The 27,916-nt window shown below is 30.7% G+C and overlaps 3 protein-coding genes across 3 annotated transcripts; 2 read left to right on the top strand and 1 right to left on the bottom strand.

The window, feature by feature from the left end:
• Window positions 1–9,724: 9,724 nt before the first annotated feature.
• On the top strand, window positions 9,725–13,559 carry LOC137816524 (cysteine proteinase mucunain). The gene is made up of 5 exons (XM_068619699.2): window positions 9,725–10,237; window positions 11,316–11,551; window positions 11,659–11,799; window positions 12,250–12,702; window positions 13,158–13,559. Exons 1-5 carry the CDS (start codon window positions 9,760–9,762, stop codon window positions 13,248–13,250), a joined length of 1,401 nt encoding a protein of 466 aa, XP_068475800.1. The 5' UTR covers window positions 9,725–9,759; the 3' UTR covers window positions 13,251–13,559.
• Window positions 13,560–15,137: 1,578 nt separating this feature from the next.
• Window positions 15,138–21,023, top strand: LOC137816525 (mannose-P-dolichol utilization defect 1 protein homolog 2-like). Its single transcript, XM_068619700.1, is given in 9 exon segments — window positions 15,138–15,491; window positions 15,709–15,862; window positions 17,253–17,325; window positions 17,423–17,489; window positions 18,256–18,315; window positions 18,789–18,849; window positions 18,932–18,973; window positions 20,637–20,644; window positions 20,646–21,023. Coding segments are annotated over 9 exon segments (651 nt in total). The 5' UTR covers window positions 15,138–15,344; the 3' UTR covers window positions 20,685–21,023.
• Window positions 21,024–24,344: 3,321 nt separating this feature from the next.
• On the bottom strand, window positions 24,345–26,653 carry LOC137816526 (F-box protein At1g47056). The gene has a single exon (XM_068619701.2). It carries the CDS (start codon window positions 26,163–26,165, stop codon window positions 24,498–24,500), a length of 1,668 nt encoding a protein of 555 aa, XP_068475802.1. The 5' UTR covers window positions 26,166–26,653; the 3' UTR covers window positions 24,345–24,497.
• Between the last annotated feature and the right edge of the window lie 1,263 nt (window positions 26,654–27,916).

Consider the following 27,916-nt stretch of genomic DNA (forward strand, 5'->3'; position numbering starts at 1 on the left):
TTTAGATATATAAAAGGTACGACAAACAAACAAACATGATTTCTTTGTGTCCTAAAAGGTGTAGAGAATCGTCGTGAATGGTTGTATGGATATTTATATGAAAACTTTCAAGGGTGTATCTAAATATCTCACATGTCCCTAGAGTTGAATTCTCCTTTTGAACATATTCTACAATGATAGGCAACCTAACATATGTGATATGTTATCAGGAAGCAAATTTCACATGAGATTTTTACAATAGCCAAGTAAGTCTAAGACTTAACATGACAATCATTAAACCTCCATTCTAAGGTACACACAAGTCTGAGTATAAGACCTTAATCTCAAATGCATGAAATATAATAACAAGTGTTCATGGAGGACTATCTGGACATATTCATATTGACGCTCTAACAAGTGTCATGGCTAGAAGATCGGGAAAAAAAAGAGCTTAAAAGACTTTCTTGTTGTGAAGAATTAATTATTGATTATTCTTTCAATTTCTCAAGTCTTGTGAAAATTGTACAAAATAATGTAGGCTTTATTTTGGGCCCATTTTTCTTGGGCCATGTTTTGGGCTTAGTATAATCGGGTGGGAATAAGAGTGGAAAGTCTAACTAGGGTTTCAATTAGGCCTCCTTGAGCCCAATGCAACCCTAGGTCGTTTAGGGTTTTGGAGAGCTTATGAAGAGGGATTGGACAACACCTACATACATGGCAAATGAATGTCCGAGTGCACTCACTCATGGAAGATGTGCCTATACATGTGGCAACACCTCAATGGAGAGTTTTTCTAGCCAATGCCAAGACGCCACTTGTAATAATGGGAATGAAGATTATTTTCTCTACTTAGAGGAGGACACTTGTCAAGCTATAACTAGAGAGTTTTTAGGTTAACTTTCTGAATTTGATTCCTTTTGACACTATAAATACAAATGTTAGTCCTCTTATAAATTAACTTATAATTTACTAAAGAAATGTTGTCTAAGTTTGTGCACACTTGTTTTATTTGTTCATTCTTTCACTACAAGAAAATCGTGAAATAAAAACCAATTTTAGAGACAAAAAATAATTAGTTGTTATAGTGACTAAATTAGAGACCATTTTAGGGACTAAATAAATGTTTGGTTTCTAAATTAGTTTCTATTATTGTTAAATGGTTTCTAAATTGGTATCTAATTAGTAACCAAGGTTTTTGCTACCAAATTTAGAAACTAAATAATTAGATATCAATTTAGAAACTAATAATATAAATTAATTTAGAAACCAATCTTTTTTTTTAGTTTCTAAAATTGTCTCTAATTTAATTATTATTGCAACTAATTATTTTGGTCTCTAAAAATTGATTTATATTTGATAATTTTCTTGTAGTGTTTGTTAGCATTAGTTTTGGGTCTAACTTATAATCATATTTAGGAGTTTGTCTCACCTCTTATAATTCTCTAACTCACCAACCAAAATTTGTACTCTTCATCAATTGAACCCACCAAATACCTCCACCAAACCACAACATACAACAAAATACAAAAAAAAAATTATGTGCATTCAATCTAGAACTACATCATAATGTGTGAAGATAACATAACTCAAGACTACTCAAACCCACAACCAGAAAATTTTCTAGACAAATATAGTAATAATTCTCTACTCTAGGTTTCAATAATTAAAAAATATAATCAATTATAATATTAAAACGAACAAATATAAAAATACATTATAAAAAGGAAAACATAAATACATAAAAAAAAATCACACATATTTTATATACTTAATTAATTATGTTTGAATCTCGATCTCAACGAGAAGATGGAATTTTGTTTAGAAAAAAAAAAATCATCACCATAATTTATTTTAAAAAATAAAAAACCAAAAAAATTGATGTCAACATCATATTTGGATTCCGAAATCAACTTTTTATCTTATCCTGTTGTTCTGATTTTCTGCATTTTTTAGTAATTTTGTGCCATCCACTTTTTTGTTGATTTTTGTACTTATTCTTTTTGCTCTTTTTTTTTTATCTTTCTTTTTAGTTATAACTTTCAGATTAAAAACCTTACTGGATTGGCCTTGAATCTTTTTTTCATTTTAATCTTTAATTTTTGTTCTAAAATATAAAAATTAAAAACAAAGTAAATGATAAAAAAAAAAGTCTAAAGTGTACGTTTTTAAACATTTGATTTTTTTATAAAAGGAAACTAGAATTTTATTTTTACAGTATTGTAATATTAAAAAAATAAATTTAAAGAATTACATTTTTTAATGATTTTTCAAAAAAAAATTATCATATTTTTTTCAAATTTGGTTAATCATATTTTTATTAATTAAGTAAAATCCCTTTTAAAAAAATACTTTTTTCAAACAAAATTGAGTGTTGACATAATAAATTTAAAAAAGATGAATGATTAAACAAAATTATATAAGCAGAATTTTTAAATTCAATTTTCCTTTTGAATTTCAAAGTTCAAATAATATCTAAAAGTAATCCTAAACTTCACACAAAGAAGTTATTTGATCCAATCAACTGTGTTGAGATATTTTATATGGTGGAAGGATAAAAGGGTGACGTGTGTTGTGATTTTTAATATTGAACCAACGTTGAAGATGAGGTTTGCTTGAACAACATCAGATAGGTATAATTAATTTAGTTTTCTGTATTTTTTCTTGGTATTAATATTAAATTATAAGGTAGCACTGAAAAAATAGAGAATTTATCTGGTTGGTATCTAATTTAAAATAGTTAAAATTTTTGTCACGTCATTATTTATTATTTAATAATAGTTTTTCATAAATTAAATTTTAAAGAATTAACAAGAGATGGAAAGTGACAGTATTCTTAATCTGTAAGGAATCTGGTAGTGTTGGCAAAACAAGGCATGTGATTACAACTTTTTTTTCAACTGATGAACCTAACACAACTGAAATAATAAACATGCAGAAGCTACAAGGCAAAGAATATCTCAAATACAAATAACTCAATTGTCTTAGTTAACGTTAGTTGATAACGTGGCGTCTTTATCGTCAATAGTTAACACCTAGAATAAGATGCAAGGTATAAATGTTTGCCCATTAAATGGAAACATCACATCCATTGTGTGAAATTAAATTATGAAGTCGTTATTCCCTAAGAACAAATTATAAATATCTTATTAAACTCATTCTCTTTAACTGTATTATTGTAATATTTTTTAACATTTATATATATATATATAAAGAAAATATAAGTATAATTTTTTTTCTAAATCTATTATGTTGAGATTGTCTCTTTTTATAACATCATTTGTTCGATGATAATAACAAACAAACATCATATATAATAATATAATGAAAGATAAATAAATTTTAATATTTAGAAATATTTAAAAATAAGTTTTTTCAAAGTTTAAAAAATAATTTTTCGGTTAATATTCATCTAAAAAATTTAAGTACATGTTTCAATTCACTCAATCACATTATACTTGCTCAATTAAAGATACTAGATAAAACTTAACAATCAACAAGAATTAACTTGTTCAATAACAAAAATTCTCGAGTTTTCAATTAAATAAATTTTGTTCCGCCAGATTTGAGTTGTTTAACGACGAAATCATTAAGTTCTTATTTAAATACCACGTCCAATGAATACAACTCTCTTAACAACCAAGTTATAGGGTATTAATTAAATGAATTTCGTTTAACTGGTTCAAATCAAGTTTAAACTCTCAATTTCACTATTCTAATAAAAAATCTAATCCTATAATTAGAAAATTGTAATCAATGATCCGAACATACCTTTTATAATTATGGACTAACGATTCATCTTTATAATAAACGGATTACATGCAAACCTCATCCCCAACAAGCATATAAGATTTCTCAAAATTAACTTAATAAATAAGAAACACATGAAATTACTTTAAAATAATTTTTAATCAAACGTACTTACTCTGTTCAATTTTCCACCGATATTCTTAAGACGTGTTATCTACAAAAGGATAAACAAATATTTCAGAAATTTAAAAAGAAAAATAATAAAAATAAAATATTTTTGAAAGATGATGATTTTTTTAAAATAAATTTTAAATAATTAAATTTTTCTAGTTATAAATATTTAGTCTTATTATATCACTTTTACTTTCATACAATTACTTACATCCTTACAATTATAACTAAAAAAATTATTTTTCAACTTAAATATATCTTCAACAAATTTTTTACGCCTCTTTAATAGCTTTCGAAGGTGAAAGAGAACGGAAAATTATTTTTTTTTCAAACACTTTTTTGAACAATATTAATAGAAAAAAGGTAAATAAAAAACTTATAAACATGATTTTTTTAATATGTTTGTATAATATTTAACAAATAAAAGAGACTTTTTTTTGTGCAACTCTGTTGCGAGTTTTATTATTGAAAAAAAAAAAACATTTAACGAACCTTTTTATAATGTGGAATGCGTAAAATTCGTAACAAGGGACTTTTTTTTATAAAAGATATTTGTTATTAGGAAACGAAAGAAAAATTATTTTATGCAGCATTATTTAATTACTGTGTAAATAGAATTATTTGATTTGAATTATATTGTTTGAAGGTGTTTTTGATTAATCATTAAAAGTGACAATGCGACCCTGTTCTGTCTCACTCTACATTAGGCCACCCAAAAAGGTTAGAAGTCACACATGTACAAAAAAATTGCCAAATTTTTTCAACGATGTTATTAACAACTTTTTTTTTATCCCAAATTTAATTCTATAAAAAAACACAAAGATATATTACAACTAATGTTAAATATTTTAAATAAAAACTTAAAATTAATATTTTATTTATTTATTACAAGTAAACAAGAAAGTATATTATACAAGATATACGGATACAACATTACAAGAAAATCATGAAATATAAATCAATTTGAAACTAAAATAATTAGTTGCAATAGTAACTAAATTATAGACTATTATTGGAAATTAATCAAATTTTTGGTTTCTAAATTAATTTATATTATTTTTAAATAGTTTCTAAATTGGTATTTAATTATTAACCAATGTTTTTGCTACCAAATTTAGAAACTAAATAATTGGTAGTTTAAACTTTGGTTGCTAATTGGATAACAATTTAGAAAATATTTAATAATAATATAAATTAATTTAGAAACCAATTTTTTTTAAATGGTCTTTAATTTAGTTACTATTGCAACTAATTATTTTGGTCTCTAAAAATGGATTTTTATTTCATAATTTTCTTGTAGTGCGATATTATTAAAAAATGATAAATAAATATATTTAACATACAAATAATTGTACACTAAAAAAAATATAGCTTAAAATATTTCATAGTATATATATAAATACAAATTTTAATTTATAAAAATAAGTACATATCTCATATTACAAGATAATTTTATAAAATTAAATTAAAATTATTTTTTAAATATTAAGACTAATAAAATACCATATTTTTTAATAATGAGTAACTTTAATACTGAGACTGATGAATATCATATTAAAAAATATTTTTTATTGTATATTTTAAAATATTGACAAAGATTTCATCCTATTATATAAATACAATATGATAATTCTATTTAGAGTAGAACCATAAAACTAGTTATTTGGAAATAGTTATATTTAAATGTCACGATGAGTGCCAAATATCCAAATATTTTTTATGAGAAAGAGAACAAATTATTCAAGGCAAAAAGAATGATGAATTAAGAAATTTGAGTTGAGTATTTCCAAACTCAAAAGTCAAGTTGTTTGCTAAAATTAGAAAAAATTACCTACAAAAGATTTCTCAAATAAGTAAAAACTTTATAAATTTTTTTTAAAAAATATATTAAATATTAAATAATAAGTAAATACTTCGTGTAGCATTATTTTTTTTATTTGTAGTGTTTTATCTTTAACGATTAATTTAAAGATAAAATAAGATAAAAAAAACTAATATTTTTTATCATTTTATAAAATATTACTATATTATTAGTGATAAGTTATAAAAAGAGTTATATAGATAACTGATAAATTAATATTTGAAAAACATCTAAGAAGATAAATAAAACTTTAAATTTTAACTTTTTACTTCTTTTAAAATAATTTGTATTAAACATAAAAAAATGTTTTACGATAACAACTTATATAAATTAATAATATTTAAAATAATATTTTGTAATAAAAATTGAAAATTAAAAAACCTTTATCTATAAAACTATAAACTTTTTTGAAGATTGAAAGCAAAAAAGAATCTTTTTGTGGGTCCTGTTCTTATTACCACACAAAAGTTAGAAAGAAAATTGATTCTTGTTGATGATGCGTATGGAACAGTATCTTGTTTATAACGTTTTGCTTGCGATGCTGTAATTCCCCAAACACACAGAAATAAAAGCAATACTTTAAATAGCATATTATTTATTCACTCTATTTATGGTATTTTAAATAATACACACGAAAAACAAGTTAAATAAATTTTATAAAATAATTATAACATTTTCAACTTTAGTTTTTGTTAAGTTTGTGATTATTCTAGTTATTATGCGTGTATTTTGACTATTCTATTTTAACATTTTAAAAAAATAAATTATTTATAGAGAGGTTTTGACTGATTTTTTTTAACCAAAAAAATCATCCTCACGCAAGAAGCTTAATAAAATTCAGAATTTGAAAACGAAAGATGATTAAAAATATAAAAGTGTAAGATAAGTGCCAAAATTAAAAAGAGAAAAAAATTAGATGACGGATAAATTTATTTATTTTTAATTTCGGACGAAAATTCTTTGCAATTTAAAATTACTCCATTAAAAAATGGACTCTCAAATAATCCAAATTTATCATATCTTTTGTGAAATTAATTGATTTACTTTTACAGCATAATTTAAGTAGTTCTGGTTATATATTTACCATTCAATTGTCATTATTTTGCTATTTTTCTTTCAAAATTTCACTGCATATTTTGATATTATATTTTTAAATTTTTATACATTGATAATAAGACAACATTATTTTTCAAAATATATATTTAATATATTGATAAAATGTATACAAATTAAAATTTATAATGGTAAAGTATACGATAACTTTATATTATAAAATTTGTAAGACTGTGATAATTAAATTGTGAACTGTATAATTATAATATTTGAATTTTAATATAAATATCTTGAATTAATTAAATTGAGATGACAAAAGATAATGTTTTTAATTTGAACAACTTGTTTTGTAAGTAATGTGAGGTAGATATTTTGAGGTCAATGAAGAGGCACAAACATATTTAAAAACACGCGCCAGCGCATCGCGTGAATCGCGAGATGCAATATTATAGATTAATATAGTTCAAGTGTGAACTCACGAACTTGTGGAGTTATATGTACTTTTTGTTTTAGTCATAAACCTTTACCCTTCATAAATTTATTATATTTTTACTAAATTGTGTTAAAAAATGTTGAATAGTTGTTTTTTATTATAAGAATATATTAGCTTTTACTAATATTCTTATACACTAATTTTTATAAAATAATTTACAATTTTTTAAATAAAACTAAATACAAGTTAGTATATTTAATATTTTTTACTCTTGTTAAAATAATTATACTTTTATCTTTACATTTTAATAATTAACGGGGAGTTGGGTGGCAGAGTGACTAATAATGACTCACTTTCAAAATAAATATGTAAAATAATTAAAAAAAATATGGGGAATAGAGACATAAATTAAATTATTATTTTCTTGTAATTAAATTAAAATGCGTAAAGATGTCTATTAACATTACAAATAAAATATATTTTTTTTTCACGGAACTATAGGTTCAAAATATTTGATAAAGTATTTTTTTTCTATCACGTTCCATCCTTTGACATGATGATCATATTATACGTAAAATCCCACTTTAAGATATGATGATAAAAGCCTATTAAAAAATGGTAAAGATATTTTTTTACTTATCATGCTGTGGTCCACTCTATCGTAATGTCACATCAATATATATTTATCAGAAGCCTCAAGACAAGTGTGCGTTTTTTAATGTAAAAAATTAAATTTAATAATGTTTTAACTTTTAATAGTTATAAAATTATTTATATATAAAGAAAATATAGATATAATTCTACAAATTGTTATTGTTATCAGTATATAAAAGTAATTTTATTGACTCGTAAGAATGTACATATTGTATCAAGTACAAGAGTAATTAACACTAGTATGAAATTTCATTACATGACATCAAATTATATAGTTTTTCATCTTCTAGATTGAGATTCCATTCTTTTTATGTGACCAAACATATTCTTACTTGCAACATAATGCATTATAACAGGTCAAATAATTGGTAAATATGTGGTAAGTTAACAATGCAAAATTAACAACTATAAAAAATGTTATTATTATGCAATTATATATATTTACATCATTTTAATTTAATGTATATTTTCAAAATACATGTCATTATGCTGTACTTAAAGACTATCTTTACCAATTAACATTTGATTAGATAGAGTTTAGCTTCGTGCTATTTCTTTTGAATATAAAAACTGAGAGAGTTTCAATCTATTTGTTTTATAAATAACTTAAAGAAGTAGAAATATTATTATTTCTTAAAAATAAACTACAAAACTATTTTATTTATACATTTCAAGGAGCAGTGAAATAATAATATGATATCTTTGTATTATATTAAATATATTTTTCATACTTTAGCATGAAGATGAATCGCGATAATGTATATCTTAATTTCTTATACTCAGTTTACAAAATAATTTTATACTATTTCGTATTAATATTTATAATAAATAGAGATAATAATTAAAAATATAAATTTATTTGTCAGCTTAATTACGATAGACTTTTTAGGTGAAAAAGTAGTTGATTAGAAAAATAATAAATTTTTGAAATAAATATTAATAATAATATGAACAAATAATCATTCACACTTTAGCAGTAAGTTTTGTTTTACTAATTTAAAGGATACAAAAAGAGCACAATTTAAACACGAGTAAAAAAGTAGGTATAGATTTATAAAACTAGAAACATATTTTGTTCAGTAGACAATGAGTGTGAACGTTGGTGTTGTGCGCGTGGGACAAGTCACCCAATTCTATGCCCTTATTGTTTCAATTGGGTATCCCCATATATCTACCTCCTTGTATTTTCAATATTCCCATAACCAAACACTTTCTCCACGTGAAATTATTAAAATCTTAATCTATGTTTTTAATATTATTAAATTCTACTGGTTGGGATCGAAGTCCAATGTCTGATAAACTGATCGATACTATCATATTTTTGAAAAGATTAATGAGATTAATTAAAAATTAAATATTAGATAATTTTTAATTATAATTCATATTCTTAATCCGAATTATTAATAAAATAATTATATAAATAGATACATATTACAAGAATTAAGTACTTCATTATTCTATACTATATACAAATTATTATTCCATAAAAGTGTTGAATATCGATACCTCATTTATATGCAAAGAATTCATTAAAAAAGGAAAAGATTGGAAAGATAATCGTTATCTTAATTTTAAATCCATGTAAAAATATTATTTATTATTTAAAAGTCAGCAATTTAGTACTTTAAAGGTTAAAATGGTCATTTAGTCTAATTACTTATCAATAATTACCCGTTCAGCTCCACGCCCTTGGCGATATTATTCGCTACCTAATCTTCGTGAATTATTATTTTATTTTAAATAAATAATTTTTTATCCAATTATTATCCAACCCCTCTCACCTCTTTTTTTTCTTTATAAGGTCAAGTTCCCTGCACCTTTTCTCCACTCTCAACACCTTTCTTTCTCTTCTTCAACAAACATGGCTTCTTCTACTTCCGCCAACATGGCGATTATGCTGTTGTTCGCGCTCTTCGCGCTTTCTTCAGCCTTGGACATGTCCATTATCTCCTACGACAACGCTCACCAGGACAAGGCCACGTGGCGCACCGACGAGGAGGTCAACTCCTTGTACGAGGAGTGGCTCGTCAAGCACGGCAAACTGTACAACGCGCTCGGGGAGAAGGATAAGAGGTTTCAGATCTTCAAAGACAACCTGCGATTCATCGACCAGCAAAACGCCGAGAACCGAACCTACAAGTTGGGACTGAACCGGTTTGCGGATCTGACCAACGAGGAGTACAGGGCTAGGTACTTGGGAACGAAGATCGACCCGAACCGGAGGTTGGGAAGGACCCCGAGCAACCGTTACGCGCCACGTGTCGGGGAAACACTACCCGATTCCGTTGATTGGAGGAAGGAAGGTGCTGTTGTCCCAGTCAAAGACCAAGCAAGTTGCGGTAAGAACTGTGCCACTCTCTACTGTCACTTATCTCTTAGGTTTTTTTTTTCCAATTAAAAACAATAAAATAAAGTTAAATTCGTTACTTTTTTTTTTTAATTTATCGTCGTCGATCCATATTTAATCTATATTTTTACAATTATTTTTTTAATTGTTTTGTTTGGTAGATTAATGGGTACCAAATTGTATCTTAGTCAATGCTTTGAGGTTTTTTTCTCCTGTCACGCTTTTTCCTTAATCCACTCGATCCTGGATCCTTCATCGAATGTGATTTACTATATTTTTTTTTATGAAAAAAATCAATTTGAATCAAGTAGCGCAGGGGTTTGTTCTCTGTTGACTTTGAGTTGGAATTCTGATATTGAGAAGAATACATCTGAGTCCAAAATAATTTTTTGTGTGTCAATGATTGTTAGTGATTTTGGATGTGTGTATACGATTTATTGTTTAATCGTCTACCTGTTTGTAGAAATGTTTACGGTGACAAAAAATAACAGCTCCTATTTCTTTACATTGGAAAAGGATAACAGTTACGATTTTTCAGCTTTCTCTTTAACTAATAATTATTGATATTTTTGTGTGGTCATCTTTGATTGACTGCTTTGCTGTTGCTTGAACATCCACCTGATCTACTGATTAATATCTGGAATAAAAATATCTAAAGATTAAATTAAATTTTTTTTACCTTTAAAACATCAATTCATGGTTTTAATGGAGACCCACCTACCCTACCCTTTGTCCCCAGTATTACATACTTTGGACCGCATTACAAAAGTAGCATGATGGCCCGTGACATCTGATAACAACTTGATGTGATAAAATTGTTTGTGCCAATGCACCTTACGCAGATTTGTCAGGACCCATGAATACTTAACCTACCAATCACTAATATAGTTCTTTGTCTTTGTGTACCATTCCATTTTTTTACCTTTTGATGTCAAAGGATAGTGAATTATAACAGACTAAGGAGCAGGCTAGTGCTTCAGTTTTTGTAGTTGTATTCTGATAAATGAGTTTCTTGTAGTGATCTTTGTCTTGACAACTTATAATTTATTTTTAAACATCTTTTAATGTAGGGAGCTGTTGGGCATTCTCGGCAATTGGTGCAGTGGAAGGAATTAATAAGATAGTGACCGGCGATCTGATTTCATTATCAGAACAAGAATTGGTGGATTGCGATACAGGATATAACATGGGATGCAATGGAGGTCTTATGGACTATGCATTTGAGTTCATCATAAAAAATGGAGGCATTGATTCCGAGGAGGATTATCCTTACAAGGGTGTTGATGGTAGATGTGATGAGTATAGGGTAAGTAATTTGGTCTTGATTTTTTATGAAAATAAACGCTTTTAAAATTTAGTTACCAATCAAATTCTTGTGTTCATTTGTTTTGTTTTTTTTTTGTTAATATACAGAAAAATGCTAAAGTTGTTTCTATTGATGGTTACGAAGATGTTAATACCTATGATGAGTTAGCACTGAAAAAGGCTGTTGCAAATCAGCCCGTGAGCGTAGCTGTTGAAGGAGGAGGCAGGGAATTTCAATTATATTCATCTGTAAGTTTCTAAATTGATTCTGTTAATCACTTAGAAAAGGAAGGTGTGTGTCTATTGCATAGAAGTAGAATGGGAATATCCAAAGTTATAACACCACCAAACCATATTTGTCTAATAATAAACATTCATGGTTGATTTCTTATATAAAATTCTCTAGGGTATTTCATCTTCAAAGCCTGAGTCTAGGGCACATGATTGTGATTGTGCAACAGTAAATTATGTTTTGAATGTTTTAATTCAAAATCAAGTTTGGAACTACAAGCCATTTTTGATAAAAACGAAAGTTTCTTAACATAATACTCTTTCTCCCTATCCAATTTTATCCAAAATTAGTTTTGTAATATTAATTTATGGTTCCAACCAAAATGCCTTATTAGTATTTTTTTCATTTATTGTCATTGTTACTTGATACAAATACTAGATGTTCATCAATCATGTATCTTTTGTCAGGGTGTCTTCACTGGAAGATGTGGAACAGCTCTAGATCATGGTGTTGTGGCTGTTGGATATGGTACAGACAATGGTCATGATTTTTGGATTGTGAGGAATTCATGGGGTGCTGATTGGGGAGAGGAAGGGTACATCAGATTGGAAAGAAATCTGGGTAACAGCAGATCAGGAAAGTGTGGAATTGCGATCGAGCCATCTTATCCCATTAAGACTGGTCAAAACCCACCCAATCCTGGACCATCACCCCCTTCACCCGTGAAGCCACCAAATGTTTGTGACAATTACTACAGCTGTTCAGATTCTGCCACTTGCTGCTGCATTTTCGAGTTTGGAAAAACCTGTTTTGAGTGGGGTTGCTGTCCTCTTGAAGGTGCTACCTGCTGTGATGACCACTACAGTTGCTGCCCCCATGACTATCCCATCTGCAACACTTATGCTGGAACTTGTCTCAGGGTATGATTAAGACCATCTAATGTTTTCTTACATGCTTGTATTTTGAACTGAGTTTTCAGGTTGAACTAACCATTTGCATTTACTACTCAATCATTTGTACTAGGAGAAAAAATTGAAACAAACTTTTCCATAAACTAATTATAGTTTTTGAAAAGTTTTTTTTTTTTTTTCATTTTTTCTTAATTTTTCCTACCATGCATACATAAGAAAAAGCTTTTGCCCACATGTTCTTGCACTCTTGAGGTTTCTTTCTTCAGATTGCATTAACTGAGTATGGTTTCTTGAGACTGCACCATTTGAGTTTTTTTTGGATTGCATCTGATCTTCTTTTTTAACATTTGTTACAACTTTAATACAATCTAAGATAAATTTGATGAAACCTGAAGGAATGCGTTGTTGTAATTTACTCATTATTGTATCATGTACTTATCATCTGAATTTTTTGTGAATGACAGAGCAAGAACAACCCATTTGGAGTGAAGGCATTGAGGCGTACTCCAGCCAAACCCCATGGGGCCTTTGCAGGCAACAAGGTCAGCAATGCTTAAGCTGTTAAGGGGAATGCATACGTGCATAAGTAAAGGGAAGAAGAGGACTGAAACACCAACTATTACACTTCTCCTTTTACTTTCACATAATATTGCACGTAGCATGCAAATCTGTATCATTTTATTGTGATACAGAAACAGATTTATCCTCACCAAATTTCAGTCAAACATTGGCTGTGTACATAGGGCTATATTATTTATGCTCTTGTATTTGTATTCAAACTCCAAATGGCGAACACATTTGATTGCTGTCAGTTTCCAAGTTCTGTAGATTATGTTACAATGAAGTTATTTCCGCATTATGGAATACACTGGACCCATGTATGTGCATGCTTTTGTTGCATTTTGCTTAGGTTAGTTGCTTATGGTGTGAGAGGATATTGGTTGATAGAAATCATGCCCCTTTTGAATATCTGAACTAAAGCGATGAAGTTATTACTAAGAGGCAAAACTATCATCCAACCAACAACTTAGTCGCTGTGTGTTAAGACCACATCAACAAGGTCTTTTCACTAGAAAGGTGAGATGTAACGTACAAATGAAAATATAATCATCTGTCACGAATACCAGATTATTAAACTACCAAGTTACAATATCTCATTAATCAACAAAATTATGATTTTTATTAAACTTTGACCACATCAAACAACTTGGTGTTCTAAACAGTGTTGCTAAGACACTTTTATTTATGTAGGACCACCTTTTGTTGTGTTGTTCCATTCTAGGGTGGTGGAATATTCCTATCCAAGTTCATAGCTATTATGGAAAAGAAGTTGAATCTTTCCTCTTGCAATCCATTCACTCTTGTTACTTTGTAGCTTAACTCCCTTTGAATGTTGAACATTAACTTGAGATCTTCAGCTATCTGAAAAAGAAGAAAAACCATTGAATTATAAATGGTTAATTGGAATGTTGAACAAAATTGTAGAATCAATATACTGAGGGAGATAGAAATCAGAAAGAGCAAGACCTTGTTAAATGAATCAAGTTTAGCTTCCTCCTTCAACAGCTGCGCTCACGGACTAATTTGCAACGAACTTTTTCAGTGCTAACTCATCATAAGCATTAAAATGTTGTAACCATCAATAAAAACAATTTCAAATTTTTTTTACATGTTAGCAAAATAACTCAACAAAACAAATGAACATAACAAATTTTGGTGATAGTGGAAAGTGTGAAATTGCAATTAAGCCATCTTATCCTGTTAAGAATGGTCCAAACCCACCCAATTCTAGACCATTATTATTATAATGCGACACTTATATAATAAATCGTAATAGTATTCTTTAGTCTACATTTCTATATATAAGATAATGATTTGGACTTAAAACATTGTGATTATTAACATTATAGTATATATTTAAATGATTCATTCTTAGGAATGATTTTTGTTGATGGTACAAACAATTTTATCTTCACAAAGTAGGATAATTGTGAAAATATTTTTTTTTATAGTTTTATCGTAGTAAATAATATCAAGTATTCATAAACTAATAACTTTATTTTAAGTGTGCTAATTTAAAAAAATATAAGATCATTAAGTGAAAAAAATAGTTTTTATTAAGCTATGAGATCATTAAAACTTAAAATATATTTATTATATAATAAATCATTTTTTAATATATATATATATAAGGAATTATAGATTATACTAAATATGTGCAAGCTAACCCAACCTATTTTTAACATGAAAAATCAAAATCAATCTAACTCTTCTATTTTTGTCAAGTGCGAATTATTACTTAATATTTTGTTCAATATCATAAATAAAATTGTCACATAATATTAAGAGCAATATAAAAATACAGATATAATATAAAAACTCATTTTATTGAAAACAGTTTTTGTTAAGATGTACAAAGTATTAAAAAAAACTAATGGGATTTTAAGATAGTTCAAACAAAGATAAAAGAAAATAAAAACGAAAAAAATAAAAACACCGAGCAACAGAAAGCGCGTAATACACTTCTTCTTGGCAGACACTTGATCGAACCTGAAAATTCAGAAAGTGTGGTTTGAGTTTACAATTGATTCACATAAAGAGAATTGGTAGGTGAAAGAAGCGTTTTCTTCAGATCTTGCAGGTGGAGAGCGATGAAGTATCTAGGGATTGATTTTAGCTGCGCCGTGGAATCGCTCCGCCACGGCCACTTCCCGGAGAAGAATTGCTTGCTTCCTCTCATTTCCAAACTCCTTGGCTACGCCATCGTCGCCGCCTCCACAACCGTCAAACTCCCCCAGGCACTAATCGTTAACCGTTTCATTGTTTGTTTCTTCGATTCACATGTTCCGTATTTTGCTACTAAATTCTACTGCTCCGTTAGTGTCAGGGTTAGGGTTTTGTTCGGTAAATGTTTCTCTAAGCATGTTTAACCTCTTTTAGCTTATTAGTAATTTAACGAGGATTCTCAATTCGGAAGCACCGTGTTCCTGATGCTATTATCGTGTTAATGTTCAGATTCTGAAAATTCTGAAGCATAAGAGTGTGAGAGGCCTTAGCATGATTTCCTTTGAGCTCGAAGTAATCGGATACACCATCGCGTTGGCTTACTGTCTCTACAAAGGCATGGCATTCTCAGCTTACGGAGAGTTGCTGTTTCTTTTGATCCAAGGTGTGCTAACAGTTTTTGCTTAATTTTTGGTCTCTGTACATTCTTTGTGCAGAACTTATGTGTCATGTGAAATTGCCTTGTGTGAATTGCGCGAGATTATGGTGTGTTTAGGTTTAGAGAGTAACAATCTTATGCAATGGTGTTTTAGAGTTTGACATGAAAACAAGCGACGGATAAATGTATGAGGAGTGCTAGCTAGTAACACACACTTCACCAATGGTTGAAAATTACAAAATCAGAAGATAAATTCATTAAATTAGGAAACCCATTAAAATTTGTGATTTTTAATATATTTCAGTTCGAAGTATTCAAAATAGTGTTTTGTTAGCTTTTCTTTTAATATAGTTAATAACCTATCAGATTGTGTGTTATTTAGCTTTTGTGTTCTTCATCATACCTCCAATCAATGATTATTTTATATCATGCTCTTTTGACTGGTCATGAGATCAGGCTGGATTTGTTGGCGTTTGTACTCAATTTTGGCCTATAAACTAGATTATATTGGTGATATATTCACATTTCTGAGTTTTTTCTTAAATCCAATTTCCAACATACGGACTGAATTGTGATATTGTTTATTAATTATAACTATTATCTTGGCAGGTTAAAGTAAAATAACTGATTTCCATAGCCTACTACACCATTGCGTTTGCTTTGTCAAACGTATTTCTTTTAGACCCTATTCCAGCTTGGCATCATTTGATACTAATAAATTAGCATTTTCACAAGTTTCTCTATTTGAGTCTAACAGGGCCCGGGATAAATAAAACCATCATGTTAGTTTCAAAAATATGTTATTTACCCTTATTTTGAGATGCAGGGCCAGTAGGAAAGAAAATAATTAGTAGCTGGTTTATGGTTGTATCCCTAGATATTTTATTTTAGTGTCAAGGATTACATTTTGAGAATTGGCTTTTTACTAGTTGTCATTAGGAAGTTATATTTTTATAATTGTAATTAGGAATTCCTAATAGATGTAGGCTGGAAGATCACATAATGTGAAAGGCTTTGGTTTGTACTATAAATCTAAAGTTGCCTTTGTCTGAATATCTTTTTCTTAAATATTAAATACAAAATCATTTTGAACCTTTTCTTTCTTGGTTTGGTACACCACAAGAGCCAGTCCATTGATTACATTTGAATCTTTCTTAAGCTTTCTTTATTGCTTTGTGGAACCCTATCTAGACTTTTTTGTCCTACATCATTTTGTTAGTGATTCTGACTAATTTTACTCACTAATAATATTGTGTTCTGAAATTAGTACTTGCACAGGTATCATAGACTTATATCATGCAAGTTGTACTGATCTATCTATTGTTGGTATAGCTATGTTGTTCTTCAATTTTCTTGAAGTTATCTAACTGCTTCTTCCTCTATTTTTTTGAAACAGCTATAATACTGGTTGCCATAATCTACTATTATTCTCGACCTTTGAATACATTTACATGGATCCGGGCATTGCTGTATCCTACTTGCTTGCTGAAGAACTAGGTTTTTATTCTTGTGTTATGTAATACAATTGGATATTCTTGATCATGTCCTTGATGCATTGGTTTTCAGATATTGTGCTGTAGCACCAACTATCTTAGCTGGTCAAATTGATCCTTTCCTCTTTGAAGCTCTGTATGTGAGTGACAACTTTATGTTTGTTAAAATAGTTTTTAATTATGTTGTTGTACAACTTTTATAAAGCTGCTTTCGGGTGTACCTAGCTTAAGGTTAAGAGTCATAGGCTGAAGCCTTTATCTTTCATATATGCTTGTACTCATCGTATTCATATACATACATACCTACATATATTCATATACATATACATATATTCAAATACATATAAATCTCAGTTGCAAAAGCTTGACTTTCAACTATGTGTTGTCCAATGTTCTAGAGATACTTAGATCCTTCAATACATGTTCTTTTTGGAAAAGGCTCAAGATATCTTTTCTAATGACATTCATCATCTCTTTGATGCAACCCAAAGAGTAGTCTCCCTCAAACCGACCAACCTATGGTCTCACATGTAGCAAAAGTTTGGGTTGCAGTAGAAGAAATGACCAGATTTTGAGAAGTGTACATTCAAATTTTGACCATATATGTGATCAAATTGTAGTAGGTGATCCAATTCCTTTTGGACAGCCTAGTTATTAGACTTCTTCGTGTGCCTACCTTGGTGAAAGATGAAAATTCAGCCAAAGTTATCAAAACTTTAGTAATGGTATTAGTAACTGTGTCTTGAATGAAGTATTCTTGAAGCTTTAATTGTTGGCTGAATATAGACAAAGTGTTATTTATTTATTTCTGTTGAACATTTTAGCATTTATTTTATATTCTGCTGGTTACAAGGTTCTCATCACTTAATATTTCTGGAATTGAGATGTGGATATGATCTTTTCCAGGCATCCCAGCATGCAATTTTTCTCTTTGCCAGGATCCCACAGATATGGCAAAACTTTTCTGTAAGTTGAAACATATTGCCTGTTCTATGTTCCTACTATATTGGACAAAAATTCCTAGTTGTCATCAAAGTTATGGACTTATTTTTTTAAATACTTGCACTCAATACAATATTTGATTTTCCAGTCAGAATGTCTGCTTATTTCCTCTTTAGTAATGAATAAATGGGTTCTTTCACTCTATACTTCATGATGGTGTACTAGACACTAATTACATGAAAGAAAATTTGTTTCTGTGTATATCCTATAATTGCCATTGTTTTTAAGAGAACTAGTAGCTTTTGCTGCCTGCCTGTGTGTAAGGAGAGGCAAGGATGCTTTGCACTCTGTTGATTCAGTAGGCTGAATTTTTTTTCACATTATGCTTCTACAATCCTTAAAGTTGTTTCTTTTTTTGTCTACAATTGTTCGTTTGATTATGTTGACTCTGTTTCACCAGCCTTATTCTTCATTGGTAACTTACTATGTTTGAGCAGAATAAAAGTACTGGGGAACTCAGCTTCTTAACTTCTTTTATGAACTTTGCTGGTTCAAATGGTAAGCCATTATGACTTTAATAAAGTTTTGGTTAAAGTTGTCGTTTGTTTGCAGACTAATATATTAGTTTTATTTGTTGCAGTTAGAGTATTCACAACTATCCAAGAAAATGCACCATACAGTGGTAGGTTTCTTCTTACTTTGTTTTCATCTTCATGACTTTTGTTGTTGCCGTCATTGTCTTTGAATGTCAACTTAGTTTTTTGGTGCTAAAAATTGTGTTTATTTGTTTTATTTTTTAGAATCTAAGAGCTTGTTCTATACAAATCTTAAAATAAGAAAAAATAAAAAAGGTGTCATGTTTTTAATTAGTTGTAAGAAGTTGAAAAATAGAAAATGCTTTCTCAGGCCTAATAATCCCTTAGGATTTAGATTTAGGACCTGTTCTATTTCTGATTTTAGAAATATTTGTTTTAGAAACCAGAACATGTTTGGATTTTGTAGGATGTCTGTCTCGAATTTTGACAATAGCAATGATTTCAAAGTAGCAATCTTGTAATCAACCAAATTTATTTAGTAGCAACCTCAATATTTACTATAAAACATCCTCTTCAATATAGCTTCATTGAAAATTTAACAAGGATCACCAGCTAATGTGTATTTCTGTCTGCACTTCTGCTGAAAAATATCATTAACAGATAGAATAGCTATATTTCCCTTTGCCTCATTTTCTACCTTAATCTCTGGCATTGCTCTCATAAACTGAATAGCCATCATCCCATTATTGGCTTCATAAATAGCATGAAAATCAGAGTTTTTCCTTTTATATTGGTTTCCACGGCTTCTGAGATGTTAACATTCTTTAACTTCTCCTAGCTGTAATTTTGTGATTTTGTATTTGGAGTTTATAGTATATGTTAAAAGTCGGAGTTAAGCCAAAGGCTAATTGGCACGGGGAAGAACAGTTTTTATTTTCGTGCTTTGATATTTTTTGGGGTAGCGGTTGTAGTTTTCACGGTTTGATGTTTTGGCTATAGAGAAAGATGGTATATGTTATTAAGTGGTCTACATTAAAACAAGTATTTAAACATTGTTTTTTTTTTAAATTAGTTCAAAAACATCTCCCATGAGTGTATTTTCCCCCTTATCTGAAACTGTTAATTTTGCTTTTGAAAATCAGCGATAAAAGCAACTAAACTACTGTTTGTAGCTAAAGACTACATTGAATGGAGTTCTAGGATTTGAATCTTCTTTTTCTTAGAAATATGACACTTATTTTCAGAGAAACACTTACAATTATGTTAAGTTTTATGGTTCTTTGTAAGCAACACGATACGTTAATTTTCCTAAGGATGATGGCACGTCATAATTGATAATACTATATTATATGAAGACATATAGTTCACAGGTCTCTTGGATGTCTAGTGAATATGAAGAGTAGAGCTCTCGAGATCTCGAGCACTCTATAGACTTGCTTTTCTTAAGCCTTAAGGAGAGGTAGATTCAGATTCCATGTTCTAAATCTTGTATGTACTTGTGTAAATATTTTCTTTGTGATGTAAAGTCCTAATACTACAAAGACAATGGTGACTTTTCAAGAGTTTCCTTTTTAAATAAGTTTTTAATATTGAAGCCCCGTATGAATTGTTTCCCATTATTTTGTATATGAAATCGAACATATCTTTCTTTTAGAAATCATGTCTTCCATCTCCTTGACTTGATACTAACAAAACTCTATGTCCATTTCCAAGTCATTGACTTTTTTTGTCTGTATAGCAGTGTTCCCAATTTCAAATGTCTGTCTGTACTATTTCTATTATTGTGACTTTTTCCTACTTTTTTTGAAGTTCTCTTGGGCTATGCAATTGGTTGCGCAACAAATTTTGCCATCCTAAGTCAGATAGTATTATACCAAAAACCCCAGGTTGAAAAGGAGAAGAAGACGAAATAATAGAACCGTATCGAGTTATGTATATCTCTTCATCATGGGCAACGGCAGGTGCCACTGCGTCGTATCCACCCGTATAATTTTGTCGCACTCTTCAATCTACTCATCAAACGTCTTATTTCAAATTTCTACTGCTGATAGGTGGACCATGTTAAGGTAAACATTAGTTCCAAAAGTAACAGCTGATTATTATATCTTATTTTGAATCCTGAGACAGTGTAGCTTAATTATTTTATTGTTATTTATCAAACTAAAGTTTAAAGGATACCAGGTTCTTTTTAAGAAACTTAGTATGATTTGTTAGAGTGAGTTCTACTTTTCTTTAGTCATAAAATCTTAAGAATGTCGTCATGATTGTTCTCGGTTCTGCTTTTTTTTAAATGATAAAATGTTCGGTGAAACATAACCGTCGATGGTTTTTCACCAAGGTTTTAGTGTGCGACATTAATTTGCCTGGAGATTTCATATAGTTTCCATTTCCCCGTATTTGAAAGGTATATGAATTCGGGTGAAGTACCTTCAAATTAAAACTGCCTGGGCCAAATCGCCTTGAGAATTAGCATTTACTGGGCTGTCACAAGTGGTGCGTTAGCACACAAAATATTTAATTTTCTTTGCAGAAATTTCTCTATTCCAAGCCAATCTATCTGGAAGTTGATGCAGAGTAACTTCTCCTCATTTAAGCTTTTTCCCTTTATTATGCGTCAATTTTGTGATTGAAACGTTTAATACGCACTTTAAGAGCATATCCGATTGAATTCTGTTTATATCAAAAAACTTTTTTTTAAGCGATTCTTATTAGTATTTTCCAAAGATGTTCATAACGCTACCTTTTGGAACTCAAAAGTTCTGTGATTCACTTCTTGTTTATCAATTCTTTTTTGCTAGTCTAATTATTAAGCATTTTTAATTAGTAGTGATGTCTTCGGTGTAGTCTTCCACATCTTATAATGGGAGGTTTGTTTGTGTTGATTTATAATAATACGTATTTTTTTAATAAATTAGGCAGATTTTTTTTTTCTTTTATGTTTGTTTTATATGCTTATTTTAAAAAGTAATTTAAAGCTTATTTTAAGATGTAAATCAGGTTATTTGTTTTAAATTGAAATTAGTGTTTCTAAAATGAGTCGGACTAAAACAATTTATTTTAGCATATAGGATTGCTTAGTAAAAGGAATAGAAAATTATTTATTTTATGAATAGACTGTACTAATACATAAAAATAATTATAAATGTTTATTTTTTTAGAAAGAAGAGTAAATAATAGGTTCAATACCACAACATATTTCGCTTTAGTATAATAAAAGAATTATAATTTTAATATAATAGATTTAATTTTATTTAAATTTTATTAATAATTAATACAATTAAGCATGTATTTGATTTTTAATAATTAATTTTGTAGGAACCAATAAAGATTTTATATTTACGAAGCAAAAGGTAAAATCTGAAATGCTTCTTTTAAGAATAATTGCATAATAATATTAATTTTTCTTAATCAAATATACATGACAATGACTTAAGATCATGTTATTATATGAGAAAGTAATAATATATAAATGAATTTGATAACATCATGATACGAATACAAGCAACTTAGCAATTTGCACGAAAAAAATATTTGAAATTTGGAGTGTGAATGGAATAAACTGAAGAAAGACAACGCTTTACCATAATCTAAAAACAATTCAACCTAATAGTTACGGAATATTATTTATACCAATAACATCCACCCATTTAGAATGAAAGGATTTTCACTAATAAAGAAAGCGATTGGCCTCTCAATAATGCCTATAAAAAAATAAGAATCAACGTGTCGAATGGTTTTGATTTTCTTCAATTTTACGAGCCATAAACTTTAATATCGTTTTAACGAGTCAGAGATTAAATGCTTGAAAATAGAAAATGGGAATTGACATTATTGGAGCACAGCATCAAGTTTATCTGGTGCTGTCGTGCTCCAGTTAAGAACAAAAGCTATGATTCAAGACTATTCATATCACTTTCCTTTTCTTTTTTTCACTGAAACTAATTGCATCAATATTTCCGAACCATTATTTTGACCACACCAAATGCCAAGTCAATTCACAATCTCTGAGTTTTGTGAGTAGGCTTAATCGCAACTGGTAATGGCTTTCACGACGCGCTTCTGAAAAATGGACCACTTTTACTTTTCTCCCATCGTCGCTATCGTGTTCTGGCCTTCAAAGAATTCCTTGTTCAAGAGTGACATCAAAACAAACTTCATACACGTGTGTGCTTTTATACTTTAAAGAATCGCAACTAAGAGTAAACCTTTCTCTCACTTTCATGTAATAGGTAAATCTAGGTACCTGTTTACATCATAACACAAATAGGGTGTATTGGCACAGACACATGCATGAATCACATTCTGCAGAAGAATTTATGAATTGAAAAGAATGTTCAAGTTTGAATTAAAGTCAGAAAAATTGAAGAGCAATTTTATTCCAACAGCATCTTTCCTTTTCAATTTATGCATTGGAATGCTCAATTTTACATTGAGAATAACAAAAACATTTCTATAACTTTAACAAAAACGCTTGTATTTTGTTGGCAGCAAAAAAAATAGTCCATGGCCATATCAAGGTAAGAAAATATGATCAAGCAGTTCACTGCAAGAACATACTGAAGTACCTATTTTGCCACAGAAGAATGGCAACAAAATGCACAAGATAAATATGGGTGAAATAAATCAACATATTCTCCACATAACATGGCAGTTTAATGAAATCAAAGAAACTCTTGAAACATAAATAAAGCCTGCAAGGCATAGAGCCCAATAGACCTTTTTGTTTACCCTTACTATGTGCGAAATCAGGCCCCCCTGGAGAATTTTAATCTCAAATACCATTGATTTTATTATGAAGTGGTATGAACAATTCGCAGTAAAAGCTCATAAGACGCGGTTGATTTGCCTTTGTCTTCCCAAGTGACAAATGGTTACAAATAAAATGTCAACTGCTTGCTGCCAAAGAAATCAAATCATCTCAAACTCATACAGAAGTCTTGGATATATCGATAAGACTGGATATGCTCAGTTGCAACACCAAAATGCCAAACAAATGTCATAAACAAAAATGAAAACATCTAAACACAAGAGATCATTTTCTACATGCGAGCTTCCATTGCGTAATCATCCAAGACATGCAGAGAAAATGAAGCATATCTTCTGCTATCCACTGTCAAAAATCTGACACAATACAATAGTTTACAACATAGAAACACCAATCATGATCAGTTAACCACATAGAAGCCAGTCCAACTCCTCCAGGAAACTGCACTTGCTAACATGCGACAATTTTTTCCAATTTAAAATTAAATCCAGGAATCTAGGTTGAGTTGACACACTACTGTGGTATGCTAGGACGTATGAATATGAATCAGACAAAATTTAAAAGAGAAATACTGTTCAAAAGATTCAAACTAGCAAACAAAGTGACAGGTTTTTATAATTCTAGTTTTTTAATAGGTATAGCATTACCTAGTGTGTATGTATAAATGATATGGATCTTATGATATGCCCAGATGAGGATGAGGACACGCAACAGAGTTTACCAGACAAAGTATGATTGGAGAGAGAAAGTGAGACCATCACTTCAACCGTGAAGCTTCAATTGCAAAAGCCAATAAACATCACACGGCATAAATTTCAAATTTAAGTCCAGGACACATAACAATGAAATGATACAGCACAAAATAATGAAAATGGTCAAAGGCTAAGGTTTGCTTTGGCCTGACCCTAACCATGCCGTGCACTAGTGCTGCCACCCGACCATCTCCTCAAAGTGCTAGCCACTAAGCTCCTCCCAGATAAAAGTCCTAACCTCGACTTGAACGAACTAGAGCGGGCGGTGCTGGCCGATGCTGCTGATGCCACCGCCGCCGCCGCAGCGATTTGGGCAGGCATTTGAGGGAACTCTAAACCATTTTCCTGTGCCCCTCCATCACTAGCACTAGCACTAGCTTCCTGAAGTTCGGCCTCACCAGTATCTAAATTAACAGCAATTGATCCCCTAGTCCTCCTCAACCAATCCCCGCCCTCAGGGGTAACCCCCTTACACTTCTTAACCTTCACTTTCACCAAATTGGGACACCCATTCGCCAATGCCTCCATCCCTTGGTCCGAAACAGGACAACTCTTAATACACAGTTTCTTCAAAGCGACACACTTAGCAGCAATACAAGAAATTTCAGGATCACCCACCGAATCACTTCCACACAAAGCCAACCGCTCAAGATTCTGGCAATTAGATGCCAACATTTCCAAACTCGCTTTAGTAGGGTTAACCCCAATTAGCACTAATTCAAGCAAATTAGGGCAACCTTTAGCAACACCTATCAACCCCTCATCGCCAATTCTATTCGCCTTCCATCCATCAATGTGAAGCTTCCGCAAAAGCTTGCACCTGTCTGCAATGGCAACAAGTCCAATATCAGAACATTCAGGAGTCTTAACAAGATGCAAAATCTCCAAATTCGAGTAATTTGAGATTGCTTGCAATCCAATGTCGCTAATCTGAAGCCTCTCCAGGTGAACCTCAACCATTTTAGTAATTCGATCAGCCATTAGTTGAAAGAGCCGGTCCCAATCCCCGGAGCACCGGAAAAGTTTCAAGGTCTTTAGATTCTTTGCGCCGAGAATCAGCGTTCCGAAACACTGTCCGTTGTAGAGCTCCTTCAGGCAAATGGTCTTCAGCGACGCCCCCGCGACACCAGGTCCGATCGGTTCCGCCGCCGCCGCGTCAGTGATTCCGCGGAGGCGCTTCACGGAGAGCTCCTCCAGCGAGGCGCAGTTGTCGAGCACAGCGTTCATTCCTTTGGATCCAAAGGTGCACGATCCACATGAAAGTTTCTTCAATCCCTTGCAGTTCTTGGCAAACGCTTCCATTCCGGCGTCGGTTAGCTCCCTGCACGCCCGGAGCTTGAGGCGCGTGAGGTTAGGGCACCGCTGCGAGATCAGCACGAGCGAGTCGTCGCGTATGCTCACGGATCTACGGTTGCACTTCAGCGCGAGCTTCGTGACCGAGTCGAACCGAGAGAAGAGTGATGAAATCGCCGATAACAGGTCTGCTTCTGCGTTAAGCGAGAGACGGTGTCGGCTCTGTCCTTCGATCTGTAGCCACCGCTGGCAAACGAGCGAACAGCGGTTCCGATCGGCGGAGCTGAGAAACTGAAACACTGAAGCCAAACACTCGTTCGGGAGATCGGATATGTAGTCGGTGGTTCCATCGCTTACCACCTCAACGCGGCGGTTATCGCTGTCGCCTTCGCCTGTACTGCATGAATAACCGACCATCGGCAAAACCGAGGCTGTGGATCTGGTGTTGGAGATGTTGACAGAGCGGTTGCCTTGGTCCCTCTCGCGACGACAAGCAACAGCGGCAGCGGAGGACGCAGATTGGCCCATCCACGGCAGTTAGTGAAACAACAGAGAAACAAACGGTTGAGATTGAAGTCTCTCACCGTTACTATCGTGGACTCTTCCTCGGAGGAACACTGAATCACTCACTCACTCACCACTACCTAACTCTTCCACGCCCCTAATCTTCTTCTCCGTTGGAATGACTTTTTGGGTTCTGAGTTCAGTGGCGGAATTGAAATCAATATTCATTTCACCTTTTTTTTTTCTGCGCTCTGTTTGGTGTCACCCGATAAAGTGAACATTTTTTTTAAAACGGTACTACCGCGACCAGTCATATACAATTCAATACCCTGCGGACAACCTCACCGGGTTACCCTGGGCTCTCGCACTCGCTTTTGCCACACGTGCGAATCAATCACATTAAGCGAGCGTGTTTGCAGGCGCTGCCGCTGGCTTTCTGCTCTTGGCTTCTTTCTTCCACGTGACGATGGAGACTTATACTTATAAATCTTTCTAATACAAAATAATTTTTTAATGTCATTTATTATCATTATTTAGTACCAACTATATACAAGGATCGTAAAATATATATATATATATATATATATATATATTTAATAATTTAATTGTTCTAAAATTGAGTTGAAATCAATACAATAATTATAATCTTTCATTTTTTTTCTTAACGATCTGGGTATTTTCATATTTATCTTTAAAGTTCGGATGATATTTGTAAAAGATACTTCAAAGCTCAAGTGAGAATTTGATGTTCAATACTTGGTGGTATTAGTAATGAATTATGACGTACTTGATTTTTAAAATTTATGTCTATTTATATGATTATCATGGATCATTTGTTATTGGAATGAAATATGAATTTTAATCGAGATTAAGAGTGTATTACATTGTGTGTTTGATCATTGGTTAGTCTCGTTAATTCTTTGTTTAGACGTAATGATTTTAGTTGTATCAATCGATGTTGATCTCCAAGTGTCGTGGGACCCGATATCAATAATACTAAAATTATTTTTTGAGAAGATTTGAAATAGTTTGTTTTAGTTTTAATTGAATTTAATACTATTTTTAAATAGAAAGTGGTAGAGTAAAAGTCAATGGGCAATGAAGTTTGAACAGATCGTTAAATTAAGGGAAAAGATTCGAAGATTCTAATTTGAAGTTTCAAATACAAACACGATTTTGGTCTTTGCATAGGCTTAGTAGACCATGGACCAAGACTGCTCAATAGGCTGACTTTGGAAAATGATTTGGTTTTATAACTAACTTTTAAAATAATTCGATATTATTTTAGGCATTAATTTTTCATTTTAAATTTATTAAAACTTGAGAATTAAGTGTTTTCAAAACTAAAATAAAATCAAGATATACTGTTTCACTCATTTTTAAAAAACAATTTCTTTGAAAATATAAATTTATTTGATAAATATTCCAAAGATAATCAAGTACAAACAAATTTTAAAAATTTATAGACTTATTCTAAAAATCATAAACAAACCGATCTCAGATTTTATTTTACATCCTTCTCAATTCTCTGTCAACAATTCTGACTAGTTATTTTTAATCAAAAGAATAAAAAAATCATTGAAAAAAAATATAAGACGTAACAAACATGTATATACATACTCATAGGTGTATAATTACGTTCAATAAATATAATAACACTTAAGAGATTCGCATATGAAAGAATAAATTTGACTAATGGGTGTACCGGTAGGCTTCGGACGAACACACATGGCCGACCGACCGAGTGGATAATAAATGTAAGGGCACTTATGTGA

Source organism: Phaseolus vulgaris, chromosome 1, assembly GCF_051622355.1.
Source record: "Phaseolus vulgaris cultivar YP4 chromosome 1, ASM5162235v1, whole genome shotgun sequence".
Classification (NCBI taxonomy): Eukaryota; Viridiplantae; Streptophyta; class Magnoliopsida; order Fabales; family Fabaceae; genus Phaseolus; species Phaseolus vulgaris.